This window comes from Cetorhinus maximus, chromosome 7 (genome assembly GCF_964194155.1).
Source record: "Cetorhinus maximus chromosome 7, sCetMax3.hap1.1, whole genome shotgun sequence".
NCBI classification, from domain to species: Eukaryota; Metazoa; Chordata; class Chondrichthyes; order Lamniformes; family Cetorhinidae; genus Cetorhinus; species Cetorhinus maximus.
In genome coordinates this window covers 88,723,354-88,743,975 of record NC_135885.1, presented here as the reverse complement: position 1 = coordinate 88,743,975, position 20,622 = coordinate 88,723,354, and the positions used below count along the sequence as shown (strand labels likewise).

The 20,622-nt window shown below is 41.2% G+C and overlaps 1 protein-coding gene across 4 annotated transcripts in view; it reads right to left on the bottom strand.

Moving 5' to 3' along the window:
* Nucleotides 1–8,552: 8,552 nt before the first annotated feature.
* Nucleotides 8,553–20,622, bottom strand: part of yap1 (Yes1 associated transcriptional regulator) — a 156,710-nt gene continuing 144,640 nt past the window's right edge. For all 4 annotated transcript variants that reach the window (XM_078545822.1, XM_078545823.1, XM_078545824.1 and 1 more), the window contains 3 exons: nucleotides 15,271–15,401; nucleotides 11,801–11,913; nucleotides 8,553–11,228 (listed from right to left, as the gene is read on the bottom strand). In XM_078545822.1, coding sequence (XP_078401948.1) covers nucleotides 10,990–11,228; nucleotides 11,801–11,913; nucleotides 15,271–15,401 — 483 coding nt within the window. In that variant the 3' untranslated portion in view covers nucleotides 8,553–10,989. The remainder of the gene's footprint in view (nucleotides 11,229–11,800; nucleotides 11,914–15,270; nucleotides 15,402–20,622) is intronic.

Genomic DNA, 20,622 nt, shown 5'->3' with positions numbered 1-20,622 from the left:
AGCCAGTTGAAGTAAATGCCATCTCTTTGAAAAGTTCCTCTCCACTAAAGGATGTTCTCCAGTTCTTCACATAAATGCAACTGCCTTTCTGGCACAAATCTTCCAACTATTGATCAAGTCTAATTGTCCTGTTGTTCCCCTCTGGCAACCCGCTAAAGAAAGTAACAAGTTTATCCCACAAACCTTAGATCCTTGATTCTTGAATTTGTTTATCAGCCAATGGTGGCAGTTCTCTAAAACTGCAGATGTTTTATCCATAATATTATTGCTAAGTGCAAAACAATCAACATCCCACAGCACTCATATTTTATTATACCTCCATTCTGTTAAGAATTGATTTAACTTTTGCTCCTGGAAAAACAGTCCTAGACTAGCCACTCCTCTCTGCAGATGCTGTCAGACCTGCTGACTTTTTCCAGGTATTTTTGTTTTAGTCCTAGACGAGACCTTGCCTTTACTTAGCATATTGTCTGTATGCTGAATGATGGAGTGTCTTAATGAACAGCACACACTGTTCTTTTTTATATTGGCCTTATCTTTTTCTTCTCTCTTTGGTTTGGCTTGGTGCTCCATTTGTGGCTAGCTCAATGCAAGCATCAGCTGAAGTACTGACAGTCTCAGTAGCCAGAGAGCTGTCCAGTTCTTTTGAGCACTAAGAATTTATTGCTGAAAGCCACAGAATAATCAAGTATAAAGTATAAATCAAGAAAGTTTAACAGAAGCCAATTGCCAGGAATTTTCTCAGAGCGGCTCCTGCTCCACTGTCATAACTGCAGGATTCAAACTATATTTGACATTACTGGCACTGAGAATGCAGGAGTGTGGTGAGGATAAAGTTGGAAACTTTCTGCAAGCTGATGTCTAGTATTATCCTTCTAATAGTATATCTGCCCACCACCACACCATGACTGTCACAAAAACAGAAAATGCTGGAAAAACTCAGCAGGTCTAACAGCATCTGTGGAGAGAAAAAAGGAATTAAGGTTTCAAGTCCTCTTCTTCAGAACAGTCACTGTCACACAGGCTGTTACAAATTTATGTCTCCTGCAGATACCTTCTTGGGTTCAGCATCTTCAACTGCTCCTGCATGAGGAATGTCTTTTATTGAAGTCGATTCACACTACTCTGCATGATAATGGGACTCAAGGGCGTAACAATCTAACCCTATGATCTGTGCCTGTTAGTTGTTTTTACACACACACACGCATTTCTTCAATTTCTCCAAGCTCCATAGTTAGACCAAGCAAATACAAGTTGAGCTGAGGCTCAATCTGTTAAATTGTTTCATAGTAAGGTGAATATACAGAGATCATTTAGTAAAAGCTTTTATTTGCATAATGATAAAATTTGCAACCAGCATTGCAATGCTTTTTTTGCAAGTTTGTTGCAGGCTATCACAAACAAGCAGCAACTCTCAGCATCCTGTCTCACTCAGTGTATGCATAGGAACATCTAGACTGGAGGATTAAACTCGTCAGGTCATAAATCTATCTTATCGTCTTCCGCAGCTGCACACCCTAGGAATGAGCTTTGCAGGGCCCACTTGCTGTCTCAGCATGATCATCTACTGGAGTCATTTGAGTCTGTACAAAACAACCTAAAATTTATAGCTAGAAATGTAGAGTCCACTAGCTACATCTGTGTATATTTGTGTAGGAAGCCCCCTTTGCACTGCAGTCTGTTATGGAGCTTGAGACAACTCCTGCAGTTTTCCTTTATGCTACAGGCCCTAAACACATACAATGAGCGGAATTGTAACACAACCGACCTATGTGTAGCGAGGAGGTTGGTACCAAGTCAGGAACTCGCTTGTTCCGACAGTGAGCCTTGCCATGGTTCTTTGCCCTCCCATTACCCAGATACATGCTGCCTCCTGCCCCAATGACAGGGTGCCAGCCACTGCAGCTGTTGGCAGGGTCATCATTGGCTGCAAAACCCACAGCATATCTGCCAGAAGCTTCTCATGTGTCAGAGCAGGGGAACGAAAGGCCTTCCTTTACCTCTGTTGAAGCCATGAGAGTTGTAACATATAGGAACATTAGGAATGAAAAAGACTTACTGGTTGCACAAGGGGAAATCACATGGCATGCATAGCAAAGTTAATGGTGTTATGTTACCGCTTCTTTCTTTAATGAAACATTATTTGAACTCCCTTATTCTCCTGGTCTCGACTTTGTTACAACCCCCATTCACCCTGAATGATAGTGGTTTTGAGGATGAAAGGGTGTGAAATATGATAGCTGGGATTATTGGAATGAATTTTGTTTTGGGGTTGGGGGACGCTGTCAGATGCCCTCGTGCACAGATTGGGTAAGTCCATCATGGGCTTCTTCAGCAGTCACATAAGCATCTGCACTTTCCTCTTCCTACAGCTTAATGTTGTGAACAGAAGACCACATGCAGATTAGATCTACTGCAGGGCACCTCTAGATCTGTCCAGGCACCAGAAGTGCATCTCAAGTAACCAAATGGCTTGTTCTATTACCACCCTTGTGGCGATATAGTTCCTGTTGTCTGTCTCCTCTGGTTCACTGGTGGGGCTCCTTAAAGGAGTCAGCAACCAGGTCCTCAGAGGGTAGCCCTCATCATCCAGGATGCTGTATGGAGAAGTGAAAGCTTGTAGATGTTAGTGAAACCCTAAATATTGAGCACAGCCAGCATATACAATCACCTTCCTATGGTCACAAATTGTCTGAACATTGAGAAATTGGAATCCCTTGTGGTTGCTAACTCCAGGTGAATGAGGATCCCTTTATTGGCACATATGCAGGCAATGACTCCCTGGACCTGTGGGAACCCAGCCACTGTAGCAATGCCAACAGCCATCTAAGTTCAATTGGCCTCATTGCTGTTAAAGTGCATCTAAGTGGCAACTTTGGAAAACAAGGTAATGGCCTCTGAGATGCACTTTTGGGCAGCAACTATCACCAGCAAATCCCAGGAAGCACCAACTGGTCCAATGATGGACGTCTTCTTCAAGGCAACTTCAGGCGTGAGCAGTGTGCTGCGCTGTGAAAAGTTGAGCCTCCTATTGCTTCATTAGAGAACCTGATCTGACCTACGCAACTGTTACTCCATCATGTTGGGAAATCTCACCTTTTGCATGCATTCCTTGGCCTTCGAACTGTGTCCATCCCCTATATGATGTGGATCAGCATGTGGCTGCAGAAAAAGGCAGCTGCCGTTACCGCTGATGCTCTTGGACTACTGCTCCATAAATTGCTCCCATCCTGCAGTGAAGGCTGACTGCAGAGAAGCTGAGATCAAAGTGAGTAAACTCCAAACTAGTTGAAAGTACTTCCATAAAATATGAAATTACCATAAAAGTAGTGCATTCTGGTCCTCAGAACAAATCCTGCAGAATAAGTTTTCCACAAGAGGCTGGTCACAAGTTTTGTAATTCCACTGTTTGAAACTGTCGTACTGTGAAACAGTGATTGTTCAATGACTCCAGTCTATACTTTTGCCTTTTTAACCCAAATTCAACCCAGCTTCAGAAACCCATGATCTGGCTTTCAAAGCCAGAATGCTGGTTTACATTCACAGGCAACTGCCTCTGAATAATTTAATTACTCACTCAACACCTCTGCTTGCAAGCCTGCCCAGCTTAAACCCAAAGGCGCAGGGGCATCATATTCAATTTCAACCCATCACCACATTGCAGGTTTTAGCCACCCACAAAACTTGCTTGCAACCAAACTAGCCTCCTCTTGAAAGTTAAAATTCTGTACAATACTTCTAGCAAATTCTCATTCCGCTACCATTGAGTACTTAACTCCAATCTACAATAGTCTCTTTCATCGGACTGCAATAAGCTGGCATTTACAAATTCTTTCCTTTTAAATAGAATTTCAAACTTTACCGTGATGTTGCAAACTTTCATCTGGAAGTGTTCCTTCACTGGCATCTATTCAGCCCAAAGGATTCTCCCATTTATATAATTAAGTACTGCACTTGGGCTGGTGTACGGATACTTAGGGCATTTTGCCTTGTGCAAAAACAGAAAAAAAACTTGCGTGGGTCAGATCAGGTTTTCTAATGAAGCAACTGATTTTCTTTCCAGGTTTCTCTTCTCCAAATTGTGCAATGGGCATAATGTGCACTCACATTAACTATTTAAAGAGCAAATTCAAAAATGGAATTTGGAGGAGCTAAGTGGCTTTGAAAGCAGACAGAGGTTTATAACATGGATTAAAATAAGCAAGATCAGCACCCAAATTAAGTAGTACTTTCCTTGACTTCAGGGGGAAGAAACATGCTGTTTGCACCCAGGTGAGTTTGGAGGTGACGGAGGAGGAGCAGAAGAACTGTACTCATCTTATATGCAGTGCACATCACTGCTACAGCAGAGCAGCTTGAAGTTCAGCTTGTGAAACCACAGGTAAAGTATCTGTCATCATATTTAAAGCAGCAAGCATCTCCTTCACAGCGATGTTTGCAGGACTGTTTGCATAAAAGGACTGGAATGGGGGAGTGAGAAGTGGGCTGGAGGATTTCAATTTTTCCCGAGTCACTAGCTGAATCTGCAAGCCATTAGAGCATCCCTGGTGCCAATGTGAGCAGCTAGTCTGAAAATGGGTGCCTCATCTTTATATTACTCCTCAGTCTCCTCCACTTCAATGTCTGTCATATGAGTGATGAGCACCTCAGTCACCTTCAATATTCTGCTGTGCAATGTTGTGCAGGATGCAGCACTTGAGTACTGAGGGGCACCTTCAGGTCTATCTAGCCACCTAAAACACATCTTCAAGTGCTGATGGCTTACTCGTGCGCACACCTCAGTCATGTGACTCAATCATGTTGCACTCCTGTGCCTCATTAACCCTTGAGAAAATCAGGAGATTGGGGATGTTACACTGGTGCAGTAAAAGAAATGGCATAGATGTGTCATAGTGGTCAAGAAAAAGAAGTTCAGAAGTTGATTTGCATGTGGGGCATTCTTGTAATTTATCACCGTTTTCAGAAACCACAACTGGTAGATTTTTAATTTTCAGTGAAAACGAAACTTATCCCAGGCAAGGAAGTACTTGAGGAGAGCATAAAAGGAGAGTCCATGACAGCTTATGCATTTATAAGTAATCGCAATCTTATGTTCCTTTTCTGAGCTTGTTTTTGTTGAACACGTTGCCAGGGAACAGACATTTCTGCACTATGAAGAGTGGGAACAAAAACACAATAAAAGCTCTGCAGCAACACCTAGTGTTCAGTTAAGCACAGCATTCTCAGTCAAACTCAGAAGACAGTACATTTAAAAGGCTGTTGGTTAGTCAGATGCATAGCACCATCTCTCCTGAACCCTTTTTTCAAAAATTATGGCCCACAGCCAATAAAAATTTGTTTGAAGACTATAGATTAATCTAAAACCAAATTTACTAGAAGTCATGCCAGAGTCACTCCAAGAATGACAGATGAAATAAGACAGACAAGCTGCAAGTTCAGGGAAAACAGTAATGGCATAATTTGAATAGCTGGTTTCCCATAGACAAATAAAAAAACTGATAAAGACGCTATATGTGCCCATTTTTAGAGAAAGGATGAATAAAACCACACAATAACCATTTATATTGCACTTCATCACATTAAAAACTACACTTGTAAAATGCAATGACTTTGAGATAAACACATTCAATACCATAAAGCCATTCAATACCATTAACATCACACAAAAATTAATGAGCTATTAATTATTTTTGATGCTATAGGTTGAAGGCGCTAAGTTGGCCAGAACGTTTGGAGAACTTGCTGCTCTTCAAATTGGCTAATAAATAGGACATTCAATTCAACATCTCATGAAAAGAAAACTCTGGCAATGCAGCAGTCACTCTAAACTCAGCTTTACATTGTGGAAATTACATATAAGCTCTATTCACAAAATACAAGGCAAATCTAATCAGAATTACTGCCCCAGTCTACTCAATCATCAGCAAAGTGAATGACGGTATTATCAACAGTGCCATCAAGTTGCACTTACTAATAATGCTCAGTTTGGGTTCAGCCATAAGACCATAAGACATAGGAGCAGAAATTAGGCCATTCGGCCCATCAAGTCTGCTCCGCCATTCAATTGTGGCTGATAAGTTTCTCAACCCCATTCTCCTGCCTTCTCCCCGTAACCACTTAGCTCCTGACCTCATTACAGCCTTGGTACAAACATGAACAAGAGCTGAATTCCAGAGGTTGTGGCAAGAATAACCGCCCTTGACATCAAGGCAACGTTTAACCAAGTGCGACTTCAATGAACCCTAGTAAAATTGAAGTCAATGGGAATCAGGAAGTAAAGCTCTCCATTAGCTGGAGTCATACCTAGCACAAAGGAAGATGGTTGTAGTTGTTGCAGCCTAATCTTATCAGTCCCAGGACATTGACATAGGAGTTTGTCAGAACAGTACCCCAAGTTCCAACATCTACAGTTGCTTCATCATAAGGTCAAAAGTGGGGATGTTTGCTGATGATGGAACTGAATTCTGTACAATTTGCAACTCCTCAGATATTGAAACAATCTGCATCCACCTGCAACAAGAGCTGGACAATATTCAGGCTTAGGCTAGTGTGTCAAATAACATTCGTGCCACACAAATGCCATGCAGTGACCATGTCCAATGAGAGAGAATCTAACCACCTCCCCCTTGACATTCAATAGCATTACCATCACTGAATTCCCATCAACACCTTGGGGCATTGTCATTGACCAGAAACTGAACTGGACCAGCCATATAAATAGTGTGCCTAAAAAAGGTCAGAGGCTCAGTATTCTGCAGCCAGGAACTCACCACCTGACTCCCCAAAGTCTGTTCACCATCTGCAAGTCAGCAACACACTACTTCCCTGGTTGAGTGCAGCTCCTACATCACAAGAATTTTGCTAAAAGAGACACATTTTGCCAAAGCTTTTCATCATGCACTTACCAGGGCAAATTTCAAATGATCACAATTTACACTTCAGGGAAAAGGCGTGCTAATTGGTTGGCAAGTGGACTCTTGATTGGCTGAGGTGTTGCCATGCAGAAAGCAACAGGGAACAATAGGCTCCCCCAGCTCCCAGATAATTCAAAAAAGGTGCAAGGCTTGAACATATTCCTTTGGTTTGCAGAAATTAAGACCCTGCATACAAATTTATGTATGGGTTTTGCAAGTGGGGGCTGGTCAAGTACGGTCTCTACCCTGCCTATTATGGACAATAGAAGGAACATTCTGTTTGATTCAATTATTGGGACGCATGGCCTATGTACCTAGCTTTGCAGCTGCACTGAAATTCATCCATGACATTGTTCAATTTGGTGGTAGGCAGAATGTCTTTTTGGACTGACAGCAGCAGCCTATTAGTGAAAAACGCCACTCACATAGCCACTGCAGAGTTGCAGGGTGAACAGCTTGCTTAACCTGTTGTATCTCAAAATCTTTGAACTTTGCCTTTCCAGGGTAAGTTGAGGTAGATTGAGCACTTTTCAGGTCTGAAAGTGGCAGCCTTTGGCCCATTTACAAGTTTGCATGAGACACAGTGAACAATGATCTGATCAGGATAGCTTTTGTGCTGCAGTATAGCTTTGATACATTCTATTTCTGCATCAATCTTGCAAGGTGAGCAAAGGGCTAGGGCCCTGTATATAAGATTTCCAAGGCCAATGTGGAACTATACGAATCCCAACATGTATATTGACCATATTAACCAGTGAAAGTAGACTTGTGGTAGATAGTAGTGGACAGCCCATTAGCCAATTTCTCAAATAGCATGTCAAGGGAGCGTATTAGACGACTCCAGCTCAAAGGGGAATTTGAATGCAGGATGGAGTTTAAGGTGTGCCAGGAAGATATAATAGTGTTATTGGAATTTAAATAGTGTTATTGGAATTTATTGTAAAATAGTTGTGTGAGTGAGTGAGAGAGAGAGAGAGAGAGAGAGAGTGTGTGTGTGAGTGAGAGAGAGACTTAACTGGATTAAAGTCAGCTGGTCTGAAGGCTTTGATGTAAACATGGGAGAAGCTTAGAATGTAAGGTGTAAAAGGACATTTGCATTTTTAAATAAACCAGTCTAGATTGTTTTCAAAAGAGGGCGTGAAATATTACACCTAGCTAGGTGAGTTTAGAAACAGTGTGTTTGTTTTTCCCCAAAGATTACTGGTAAAACTTAGTGCTATGAGAGATTTTTATTATCAGAATGATGAAGTCCAAAGACATCATGAAACAATGGGAACTTGCATTCAAAGGGGAAAGTATGTATAAAGAAGAGAAGACTGCTTGTAAGGAAAGACATTTTAAGATCTTACAAGTGTGTGAAAAGCCTTCAGCATCCATGCCTCAAACTGCTGGCTTCAAAGAGCTGAAGTTAAGAAAACTCACTTTGAATTCGACTGGTTCAGTGTATCATGTTTCTTTGCCTGAGTCTTTTAAAATCTCTGCCTTACTGTTGCCTTAACAAAAGCGTAACTGAGAGTCAGATTAATTAGGGGATTTAGAAGTTATTATAGTAGTAATCTGTAGACATATATATGTGCTTAAAAATTATTTTTCTTGTTTGCTAAAACCAAAGATAGATGTAAGAAAACAAAGCAACTCTTTACCACAAAGAATATATTTTATACCACATGAATCATCATGAACCATTGGAAAGTATTACATACAGAAATAAAATGCAACAGAATTTACTGTATGTATCTATATACTGGCATGCTGGTACAGTTGAAAATCAACATTAATGTACTGAATTATATATTGAAGTATGTGTGCATTTATCAGAACTCAATATAAAATAATTTTACATGTTTAACAACTATCACAAGACAAATGTCAGTGTTCAATGTATGCCAAGCATACGTTCTGGCTATTTAAAGATATTAGGGTCATGATCACCAAGATTTCATTATTCATGTGCAAAAACAAAAAAACTGTACACTTAGATAAGTATTTGGAAATGTTTTGTAAATTTAAAACTTTGTTGCATTGTTTTAGTTCCAACACTGATTTGTTTAACTGGTAGGAGGCGAGGACCATATAGGTCACCAACCCATAGAAATTAAAAACACAACCTTTCCTCTCATTAGTATAACTACCTGTACATGACCATGCAAAGCAGTGATTATGTTTCTTTCGCGGTTTACTTCAAAAAAGGTAATTAAGTTTAATCAGGATGACCTAACAGAATCCTCTTCCTTTTAAAGGTGGAAAATTGTGGGACTTGCTTAGTTTAGGACTTGGTTTTAAAAAGAGAAGTTTAGAATCTATATGGCTTCTCAAAATTAGCACTACTGTTACAAAGATGAGTACATAACCACAAACTGATTGTATACAATCTTGTTGCTCAGCCCTGGAGCACAAGCTGCATAGCACATGCATCATCAAATTTATACAATTCATACAAAATCATTGTTGACCTGTGTACAATTTTTAAAATCCTCTAAGACAAATGGGAGCTCAGGCAGGAGAGGAAGACCCCAAGCTCAATCTACAAGATTTAGAATGTAGCACTTTCATTAAATACACTAAGACTTGACATAAAAGAAATTTTTAAAACCGTAGCCCAAGAAACAACCACATGCTCGTGGCCTACCCACAGTGAAGCAGCTGTACAATACATGTATTTTTCTTTACCTGGACAGAATCTGAAAGCAGCACTCTCCAAGGATTGAACAAGAAATTGGAAAACAAGAGGATTTAGTAAGTGAAATTTAAAATGTTTTCCGGGTTCGCCATCAGTACCTATTTAAAAAATATACTCAATTCACACGCCACATTATCTTTACAAGTAAAAACCCAAATACATGGTTTTCAGAAGGTATAATGTATTCAGCAGCTCATTAGAAAATGAATTATGTTGCAAAAATAGGCTTATGAATTTCAGCATAAAAAGGAATACTCTTTGGAGATCTTTTTGATCACAAAGCTCCTGCTGATTTGTCACAATTCTTAAATCTAATATTTTATGATACACATATATATGTCCTTATAACTATTAACCTCCACCTAAAATTCACTACTGTATATAGGACTCTTGACACTATCTGCCCTGCTAGCCATCTAACATATAACATAAACAGGCCATGTAACCACTCTACCACCTACAAAACAACTTCAAAGGCTTTTTCCTTAAGCATGTATATAACCAGCACTTCTTTATTTGTCATGCCTTATGTCTTTTGGTTTAAAAATAACCTTTTGATCAACTGCAAAAGAAAAAACCTACTTTCAAGCTCATCTAAACTAATTTTGATAAGACATTACAGGAAAATGTACATGTCCAATATACTGTAAAAACATGTACAAGTAATTAAAAAGCATTGACAAATCTTTCATATTTAAATAAGATCAAATTAAACTAACAGCTGAGAGTTCACTTTGAAGTCACCCAATTCCCAGACTCAATTGGACAATTGTTTGAAATTGATGTTTCAATAGCTTAAAGGCAAAAGCAAATTAGGTACTGTGTATACTGAAAAATGGAAGACGCAGATAGGCAGCATATTTGGATACAAGATGTAACAGAGTTTCAAAGGAGCTGGGCAAAGGCACTTATAATTGGCACCAGGTTCTCTGTTGACATCTCAGCAGCCGTTAAGTAAATCTGATAACACAGTGAAAGCCTACTTCAGAGTTAATATACTCGCTTAAAACAGAGATTTTTCAACCTCAAAAATGTTGGGAAAGTTAAAAAACGTAATCATTGCTGCAAAACTGCACAATTCATACAAGTAAAGGATTACACTCAATGACAGGTATTGTTCCAAATGTATGAAATGGGTCAGAAAAAACTTAAACGGGATACAGCAAGACAGATATTCTAACACATTAAAACAGGTCAAAATTGTATAGTTTTTACTAATCACTACTTCAGAAATGTGTGAAATACTAAATGGCAGAATCCTTTTCAAATATTCAGAGTTTATCCAATGTTGCATCAAAGAGACAGAACTCGGTTAAGTCCAAAACAAGTCATAAAAATGTCTCAAGTTTTCATATCCTTCACAGAATCAAAGGCAGTCTGATAGAACCAAGGGCCCTATAGCCATGTCAGGAAGCTCTCTTTATCTATCTTTGTGGCAGCAAGGACAGACTCCATGTCATTGAGAATGTCAGAGCTCAGTGCCTCCTGTAGGCTTGGCATTAACTCCTCTCCTTCTACATTCATGCTGTCTTCCTCCAGTGTTCCAAGGTCCACATTAGTACCAGGGATAGTTTCCAAGTAGTCTGGAAAACGGTTTTGCTGGGAGCCCATATTATTTGGGCCAAGGTTTTCACCTAGGTAAACAAATCAAAAAGAAACTGAGGATAGCTCAATTGCTCAACAGACATCCTATCTCCACAATAAAATTCAAATAGTGGAAAGAAAACTTCAACACTGTTCACCTGCTATATACTCATTTCCCCAAAATTTCTCTGCTCTTTTCTTTTCCAATGTGCTGATGCTCTTTAGTGTAATGTTTTGCCTGGCTGTTTGACCAGGTAAGGAATCACAGCTGACAATTATACCTTTGTGTGATGTCGGTTCATTTATATTTTGTAGCAGAAATCACTGAACAACGAGAAATCAAACCACTGCACCTCCTTCCAAGCCTAGGTGTACCGAGGCCATAGTAGCAGCTGGCATTGTCACCAAGATCAGCTAACTCAACACAAACTGAAATGTTGAATTAGTTTATTACCAAGTGACAATATTACATTTTGCAGTACTGATTAATTTATTCAACATAACATCAGATCAAAATCTATGGCTAACCTAATGCCATTCATCATTTTTTGACATTAGAAACTTAGGTGATCAAATCACTAAAAAACAAAAGGGAGTTTCCTGTTCCAGGAACCCAACAGACCTGTGTCCATTTCCTCAACGCTGTTAAGAAAGTCGTCAGGTGTTCTGGGTACACTGTAGCTGCTCATGCCGAGTCCACTGTCTGTACTCTCCTCCCTGGAATGGTATGTTCCACTATAAGAAAAATAAACCAGTTGGGAGGAAACATTGGGGGAAAAAGCTATGCATTGAGAGTTTAAGAATTTCTTTTTACATGCACACTCCTTCTTTCCCCTCAGGAAAAATATACCCAAACATCCTCTGGATTTCAGCTTCTGATCAGCAAAGCCTTAGGACAGCCCCATGAATCCAAGCCAATTAGCAGAAAATCAGATAGGTAGGCAGAAACTGGTAATGCAGAGTATGAATAACTTCATTGTGTAGCTTTAACCAAGAGGCTTTAGTGTCTGCTTTTTGTAACCACGTGCCCTCATGCTCTATTTATTTTTCATTTGTGCTTATCCATATCAGTTAACTTTGTGGAAACTGGTCCCAATTAGTTTATATAAATATTGCAGCATTGAATATTAATGTGCATCTTAGAAAACTTGCATTAAGAAAATCCTATTCCTAACTTTTGATTCAAATAAGGAATATGGCGTAGTGTTCTAAACTTGAAAACTGGAGTTTGACATTGAGTTGCAAATAAGTCTTTGAAGAAAATACTCAAATTTGAAATTTTATTACAAGTACACTTTAGAAATCTTGGAATACAATTTATGTAATCTTTGCACCAATACATCTATTAAGAAATTTAATGACTAACGTAGGTGAGCAGATTTTCAAAACCATCAAGTAATACAGTTCAACTAAACAAGATTCCTCAAAAACTTGAGATAACGTTTGACATGTCATAGTTTGGGCATTTGAGAAGCAATAACCATTTAGAATAGACAGAGATATAATTTAGTTGCACTTAGTTTGTATTTTGCTAGGAAAGATTGTGTAGCTCTCCTGGATATGGTTCCATTTACACCACAGCTGTAGCAAAGTGATTTAGTTTTGCACTTATGCAGTGTAAATGTAGCCTAAATCCAGAGCAAAGACCTCATTTGATGAAGGAAAATTTAGGATGAGAATTTTATGGAGGACTTTTTTCATATGGCTAGGGAGGCACTTATAATTTGATGATGAGGTTAATAATCCTTTAAATTACTTGGATGATGCAGTGTGAATGGCTGTGAGGCCACCAGGAATGGATCTCTTTATGGCAGAAGTTTAGTATGTAATGGCCGCGGTCTGACCCGGACGGACGCGGTCTGACCCGGTCGGACGCGGTCTGACCCGGTCGGACGCGGTCTGACTCGGTTTAGTTTCCTTTCAAGGTTTCTCAATTCTTACTGATTATTTACAATCCACCAATTAATTTAGCAGTTCTTTCAGATCACTTCTAGAGAAATGTGCTCTGATCTATTGGCAATGCAACATGTATCTTTTACGTAAAAAAACTGCATCAGTGGGCAGAATTTTGCCCTTGGATGGCATGCAGGCCCCACTGGCTTGGCGGCGGGTGGACAGCCGACCCCTGCTACCGAAACGGGGCCCGCCGCTGTTTTGAGTGGGCCCGCCCAGCGGCCTGCCCGACAGGGAGCGCTATGCGCTTCCTGTGCTGGGGGGGGGGGGGGGGGGGGGTGAGGTGAAGAAACCCCAGCTGTCAATGTGCGCAGAAGAGCGCACTGCTCCCTGAGACAAAGTGTTGTCTCAGGAAGATTACTGAGTGTACAAAAGTAAATAGAGAAATAAAAATATTAACATGTCCCCCTCATGTGACAATATCACATAATATATATCACATTACATTTATTAAAGTTTTTAAAAAGGAACATGAAACCTCATCCCGCCAGTGGATGAGGTTTCATGTTTTTTCAGAAGCCCGTTGGGGCTCCTGGCCTGCCCGCCAACCTTAAGGTTGGACGGGCAGGGCCCTTAATTACTTTAATTACCCTGACAATGGCCTCGGCAGGCGGACAGCTGCTTTCACTGTTGTCCGCCCGCCTTCCTGAAAATTTAAAGGGACAGGGATGTCGTCGGGTGTTCCTCCCGATGTCATCCCATGTCATTTTCTCATCGACGAGCAGGCCGCGCCCCCAAATTGTCAATGGGAAAATTCTGGCCAGTATTTGTTAAAAATTTCATTTTATGATTCTAACAAAGATTTGGAAGACCAAGTTAATCATTCCTACTTTTTACAAAGACCATTTTCATCTTAATAGGGAAAAAAATCGTTCTTTTCAAAAATACTGCTATTCTGGGCAGGTAGCCTAGCACCCACCATTCTGCAGTCTGCCAGATACAAGGGTACATGCTGAATAATGCAGGATGAACCTTCAAGGTTTTGGGGTTTCCAAATAGAGGCATTTGATGAGTAGAAAGATGCTGTTATTTCATGCTATCAAGACATTGCTTCGGTAAAGCACAAAATGATCTTCAAATATTAGCCAGACCCAAAGCTGTGAAGATTATAGAAACTCACAAGTAATTAAGGCCGGAAACAAAAACAGAAAATGCTGGAACAACTCAACAGGTCTAGCAGCATCTGTGGAGAGAGAAACAGAGTTAACAACTGAGTCTGCATGACCCTTCTTCATATGGGTTTGAAACGTTAACTCTGTTTCTCTCTCCACAGATGCTGCTAGACCTGCTGAGATTTTCCGGCATTTTCTGTTTTAGTTTCAGATTTCCAGCATCCACAGTATTTTGTTTTTATTTAATTAAGGCTCTGCATTGATTAAATATTCTATTGTGCTCTGTAAATTTGCACTTTGTAATCCTCCTTTTAAGTCTTCTGACAGACTGGAGCAGTATTCCATGTTAAAATCAAGAATACAGTAACATTAAAACAGTGCAGTACTGTTGGATGCTGTACAGTCACCAACAAGGAATGAGTGTTTATACTATGGGGGAGCACATAACCACCCACAGTTTTTAATGAGAGGTCAAGTCTCTCAGTTTGTATTGAAATGGTACATTTTAAAAGCATCTCACTTGAAAGCATAGCACACTCCATATATTTCAATGGCCTTGCAATTAGCCTTCTAACTTGGATTATAGCATTCACTCTGCCCTTGTCTACTATTTTACATTTCAATCAACTCCTGCATGAGCTTTACTTCACAAATGGATTCAATACACCAGTGGAAAGGCTCCATAATTGCACTGGTCTTGATTAATCACCCCATTCCACCATGTGTGCAGTTTCACCAAAAGTGGTTTTAATACCACTCTAACAAATCTCAAGCAAATGTAGTTGGTTCAAGCTGCATTTATGATATCACTGGAATGTCTACACAGACCTGCAACATCAATGCCCTGTATCAGACTCAAAATGGTAGACTTCACTTTTCAGTTGTCAGTGTGCACTGTTATTCAGAGGCTGTGAGCAAGTCTCATTCTATAAGGATATAATTGCCTGAAATCTCAAGGATACTTTATTAATGTAGATATTTATATCGGGTTTGCACCAACAACAAGGAATTTTAGACTGATACCCACCTATTAAGGAACGGATCTGAACTGTTGGTAGTCATTGTCCTTACATCTTGGGACATTGCAGGTGATGAAACTGGATTCTGAGGGCTGCCATCTTGTTCCATTGTTGGCAATTGACTGCGCAAGGCCATTTCCTGTGAACAGTGTGTAAAGAGTGAAGCCCAAGACCACAGAAAAGTCTTTAGTAATAAACACATTCATATTGTTTCTAAAATATATCATTACCCTATCTTATATTTTTTTGGAATGAAAGAACAATGATCAAATGGTAATAGTTTAGCACTGAATCCAATAAACCCCAATTTAATTCAATATATCTCAATTGACCTTCTATTGCTTACATCACGTAAACAAGGCTTACTACAGTTCTACAGAAGAGGCACTGATGATGCAGTTAATGATGCACATTAGTTCCTTTCAACACTCTGTGTGAAGTTAATTGTGTTTAAAGTAGCATCTGCTTTTCCTTTCAAAGTTGCTTTGCTGAATAAATCTCAAGTATTTTAATTATGAAAGGTTGTTTAATGATTTGGCCCAAAAAAGCATGTATTTGCTTGCAGCTGGAGTCACATAATTGGTTAACCCAAACTAAGGGGAAACAGGGAAAGGGGGAGAAAGATCAAAAATTAGAAGGCCTATTGATGAAGCAGATTTCCTGTGATTTTTCTGCCAATACGGTTTACTTAAGACTCCAACTTGTTGGGCAGTGTACAATTGCCTTCCAGTACCTTATCCAAGTGAACTCAATGAGCAAGTCAACTGATTTTGTCCTCATCTGACACCCATATGAATGTTAATTACATTACAGGTTGAATAACAATGAAAATATTATGGGGGAGGCAGTGACATAGTAGTACTGTCACTCGACTAGTATTCCAGAGACCCTAGGTAATGCTCTGGTTCGAATCCTGCCGTTGCAGATGGTGAAATTTGAATTCAATAAAAATCTGGAATGCCCATGAAACCATGGAAACCTGCCGTCCTTACCTAGTCTGGCCTACATGCAACTCCAGGCCCACAGTGGTTGACTCTCAAATGCCCTCAAATGTCCTAGTAAGTCACTCAGTTGTATCAAACCGCTACGAGTTCTAAACGGAATGAAACTGGACAGACCACCTGGCATCGACCTAGGCACCGGAAACTACAAGGCAAACTCAGCCCTATTGACCCTGCAAAGTCCTCCTTACTAACATCTGGGAGGCTAGTGCCAAAATTGGGAGAGCTGTCTCACAGACTAGTTAAGCAACAACCTGACATATTCAGACTCATGGAATCACTCCTTACAGACAATGTCCCAGACACCACCGTTGCCATCCCTGGGTATGTCCTGTCCCACTGGCAGGACAGACCCAGCTGAGCTGGCAGCACAGTGGTATACAGTTGGGAGGGAGTTGCCCTGGGAGTCCTCTACATTGACTCTTGACCTCATGGTTTCATGGCATCAGGTCAAACATGTGCAAGAAAACCTGCTGATTATCACATACAGCTTATCACGTACAGCGCTCCCACCACCATCACCAAACCCCACCCCCCCATTCAGCTGATGAGTCAGTACTCCATGTTGAACGCCACTTGGAGGAAGCACTGAGGGTGGCAAGAGCACATAATGTGCTCTGGGGGAGGGTGGGGGGACTTCAATGCCCATCACCAAGAGTTACTTGGTAGCAGCATTACTGACTTACTGACTGAGCTGGCGGAGTCCTAAAGGACATAGCCGCTAGACTGGAGCTGCGGCAGGTGGTAAACCCACAAAAGGGAAAAACATACTCGACACCCCATCCTTACCAACCTGCCTGCCGCAGATGCATCTGTCCATGAGAGTATTGGTAGGAGTGACCACTGTGTAGTCCTTGTGAAGACAAAGTCCTGTCTTCACATTGATGACACCCTCCTTCGTGTTATGTGGCACTACCACTACACTAACTGGGATAAATTTCAAACAAACCTGGCAAATCTGGGCAACCATGAGAGGCTGTGGGCCATCAGCAGCAGCATTGTACTCAAATCTAACCTCATGGTCTGGCTTATCCCCCACTCTACCATTACCACCAAGCTTGGGGATCAACTCTGGTTCAATGAAGAGTGCAGGAGGGCATGCCAGGAGTAGCACCAGACATATCTAAAAAGGTGTCAAAGCGACAACAGCCTAACAGCATAAGGAGCAAGTGATAGACAGGGCTAAGCGATCCCACAACCAATGGATCAGATCCAAGCTTTGCAGTCCTGTCACATTCAGTTGTGAATTGTGGTGGACGATTAAACAACTCATTGGAGGAGGCAGCTCCACAAATATCCCATCCTCAATGATGGGGGCTCCCAGCGCATCAATGCAAATGATAAAGCTGAAGCATTTGCAACAATCTTCAGCCAGAAACGCAGAGTGTACGATCCACCTCGGCCTCCTCCAGAGGCCCTCAGCATCAGATGCCAGTCTTCAGCTACACAAGTGCCAGGCAATGACCAGCTATTACAGGAGAGAATCTAACCACTGCCCCTCGACAGTCAATGGCATCCCCACTATCAACATCCTGGGGGATACCATTGACTAGAAATTGGAGTAGCCATATAAATATTGTGGCTACAAGAGCAGGGCAGAGGCTAGGAACCCTGTGGCGAGTAACTCACCTCCTGACTCCCCAAAGTCCACCCACCACCTACAAGGCACAAGTCAGGAGTGAGGTGGAATATTCTCCACTTGCCTGGGTGAGTGCAGCTCCAACACCACCAGAAGCTTGACACCATGCAGGACAAAGCAGCTCACTTGATTGTTTGTAGATGGGGTGTCAGTCACTCCCTCCACACCAATGCACAGTGGCTGCTGTGTGTACCATCTACGAGGTGCACTGCAGGAATTCACCAAGCCTCCTTAGATAGCACCTTCCAAACCCAGGACCACTACCATCTAGAAGGACAAGGGCAGCAGACATATGGTCTGCACTGGAGTGCTGCTTTGGGGCTGCATTAGAGTGCTTAAGTTGGAGTTTGGTGGGAAAGGGAGTCAGTGAAGAGGGAAGATTATCCTTTTATTTTCTACCTTTCCTCAGAAAGAAGAGCAGCAGCCTTGGCAAGTAGGACCTGGAAGTATTTCTACTGTCCTTAATATTCTCTAAGCTAGAGGAAGTACAAGTAAAGGGAATAATTTATGGGTGAGTCATGGCAGGGCAGCTCAGCCATGTTGAATGCTCCTCCTGTGCGATGTGGGGAGTCAGGGACACTTCCAGTGTCCAGGGCAACCACACGTGCAGGAAGTATCTGCAGCTGCAGCTACTGTGGAGCATCCACAGGATGAGATCTTTGTGGATAGCATGTACAGTGAGATGGTCACACTGCAGGTAAATAGAGCACTGGCAGAAAGGGAATGGGTGGCTGCCAGAGTGAAAACGTTAGGCAGGAGTCCCCTGGGTCCATCTCCCTTTGCTAGTATTGTGGGGGAGGATTTAAACTAGATGGCAGGGGGATGGGAACCTAAGCAGAGAGACAAGAGAGGGGAGCCAATGATAGGAATGAAAGACAGAAAAGTAGAAAGCAAAAGTGGAAGGCAGAGGAGACAAGGGCTAGCAGCAAATAGGGCCATTGTAGAAAAAAGATGTGCAAAAATGTTAAAAAGTCTGATGGCACTGTATTGGAATGCATGGAGCATTTGCAATAAGGTAGACGAATTAACAGCGCAAATAGGTGTAAACGGGTATGATATAATTGCGATTATGGAGACATGGCTGCAGGGTGACCAAGGCTGGGAACTGAATATCCAAGGGTACTCTATATTTAAGGAGGACAGGCAAAAGAGGGGGTTGGGTGGCAGTTAGTTGAGGATGAAATCAGTGCAATAGCGAGAGAGGATATTGGCTCAGATAGTCTAGATGTAGAATCAGTCTGGGTGGAGCTAAGAAGCAACAAGGGATGGAAAACATTAGTGGGAGTTGTCTAAAGGCTTCCAAATAGTAGTGGTAAGGTAGGGGACAGCATTAAATGGTAAATTAGAGATGCATGCAATAAGGATGCAACAGTAATCATGGGTGACTTTAATCTACATATAGACTGGGCAAACCAAATTAACAATAATGCTGTGCCGGATGAATTCTTGGAGTTTGTACAAGATGGCTATTTAGACCAGTATGTTGAGGAACCAACTAGGAAACAGGCTACCCTAGATTTAGTATGGTGCAATGAGAAGGGGTTAATTAATAATCTTGTTGAGTGGAGTCCTTTAGGTAACAGTGACCATAACATGATAGAATTCATCATTAGGATGGAAAGTGAAGTAGTCTCATCTGAAACTAGGGTCCTAAATCTAAACAAAGGAAACTATGAAGGTATCAAGCGTGAGTTGGCCAAGATAGATTGGGGGACTTCATTAAAAGGCAGGACAGTGGATAGGCAATGACTAACATTTAAGGAACAAATGTATGCAGTGCAACAGTTATACATTTCTCTCTGGCGCAACAACACAATAGGAAAAGCAGCCCAACAAGGAATGCTAGGGAACCAAGGGTCTAGTGAGGAGGAGGAATTGAAGGAAATTATTACTAAAAAAAAGTGCTAGAGAAATTAATGGGACTAAAAGTCAATAAATCCCCATCGCCTGATAAATCTACATCCCAGGGTAAAGGTGGCGGCCATGGAAATAATCAATGTGTTGGTTGTCATCTTCAAAAATTCTGTAGATTCTGGAATAGTCCCAGCAGATGGGAAGGTGGCGAATGTAACCCCACTACTTAAAAAAGGTGAGAGGAAGAAAACAGGGAATTACAGACTGGTTAGCCTAACATCAGTAGGGAAAATGCTAGAGTCTATTATAAAAGATGTGATAACAGAACACTTAGAATTTTTGAAAGGGAAATCATGTTCGACTGGAGTGTTTTGTAACAAGCAGAATAGATAAAGGAGAACCAGTGGACATGGTATATTTGGATTTTCAGAAAGCTTTTGATAAAATCCCACATAAGAGGTCAGTGTGCAAAATTAAAGCACATGGGATTGGGGGCAATATATTGGCATGGATTGAGAACTGATTAGTAGACAGGAAATAGAGTGGGAATAAATGGGTCTTTTTCGGAGCGGCAGGCAGTGACTAGTGGGGTACCGCAGGGATCAATGCTAGGGCCCCAGCTATTCACAATATATATTAGGTGATTTGAATGAGGGAACTAAATATAATACTTCCAAGTTTACTGAAAACACAAGACTTGGTGGGAATGTGAGTAGGGAGGAGGATGTTAAGAGGCTTCAAGGTGATATAGATGGGTTGAGTGAGTGGACAAACACATGGCAGATGCAGTATGACATGGATAAATGTGAAGTTATCCACTTAGGTAGGAAAGAAAGAATGGTAGAGTATTATGTAAATGGTGATAG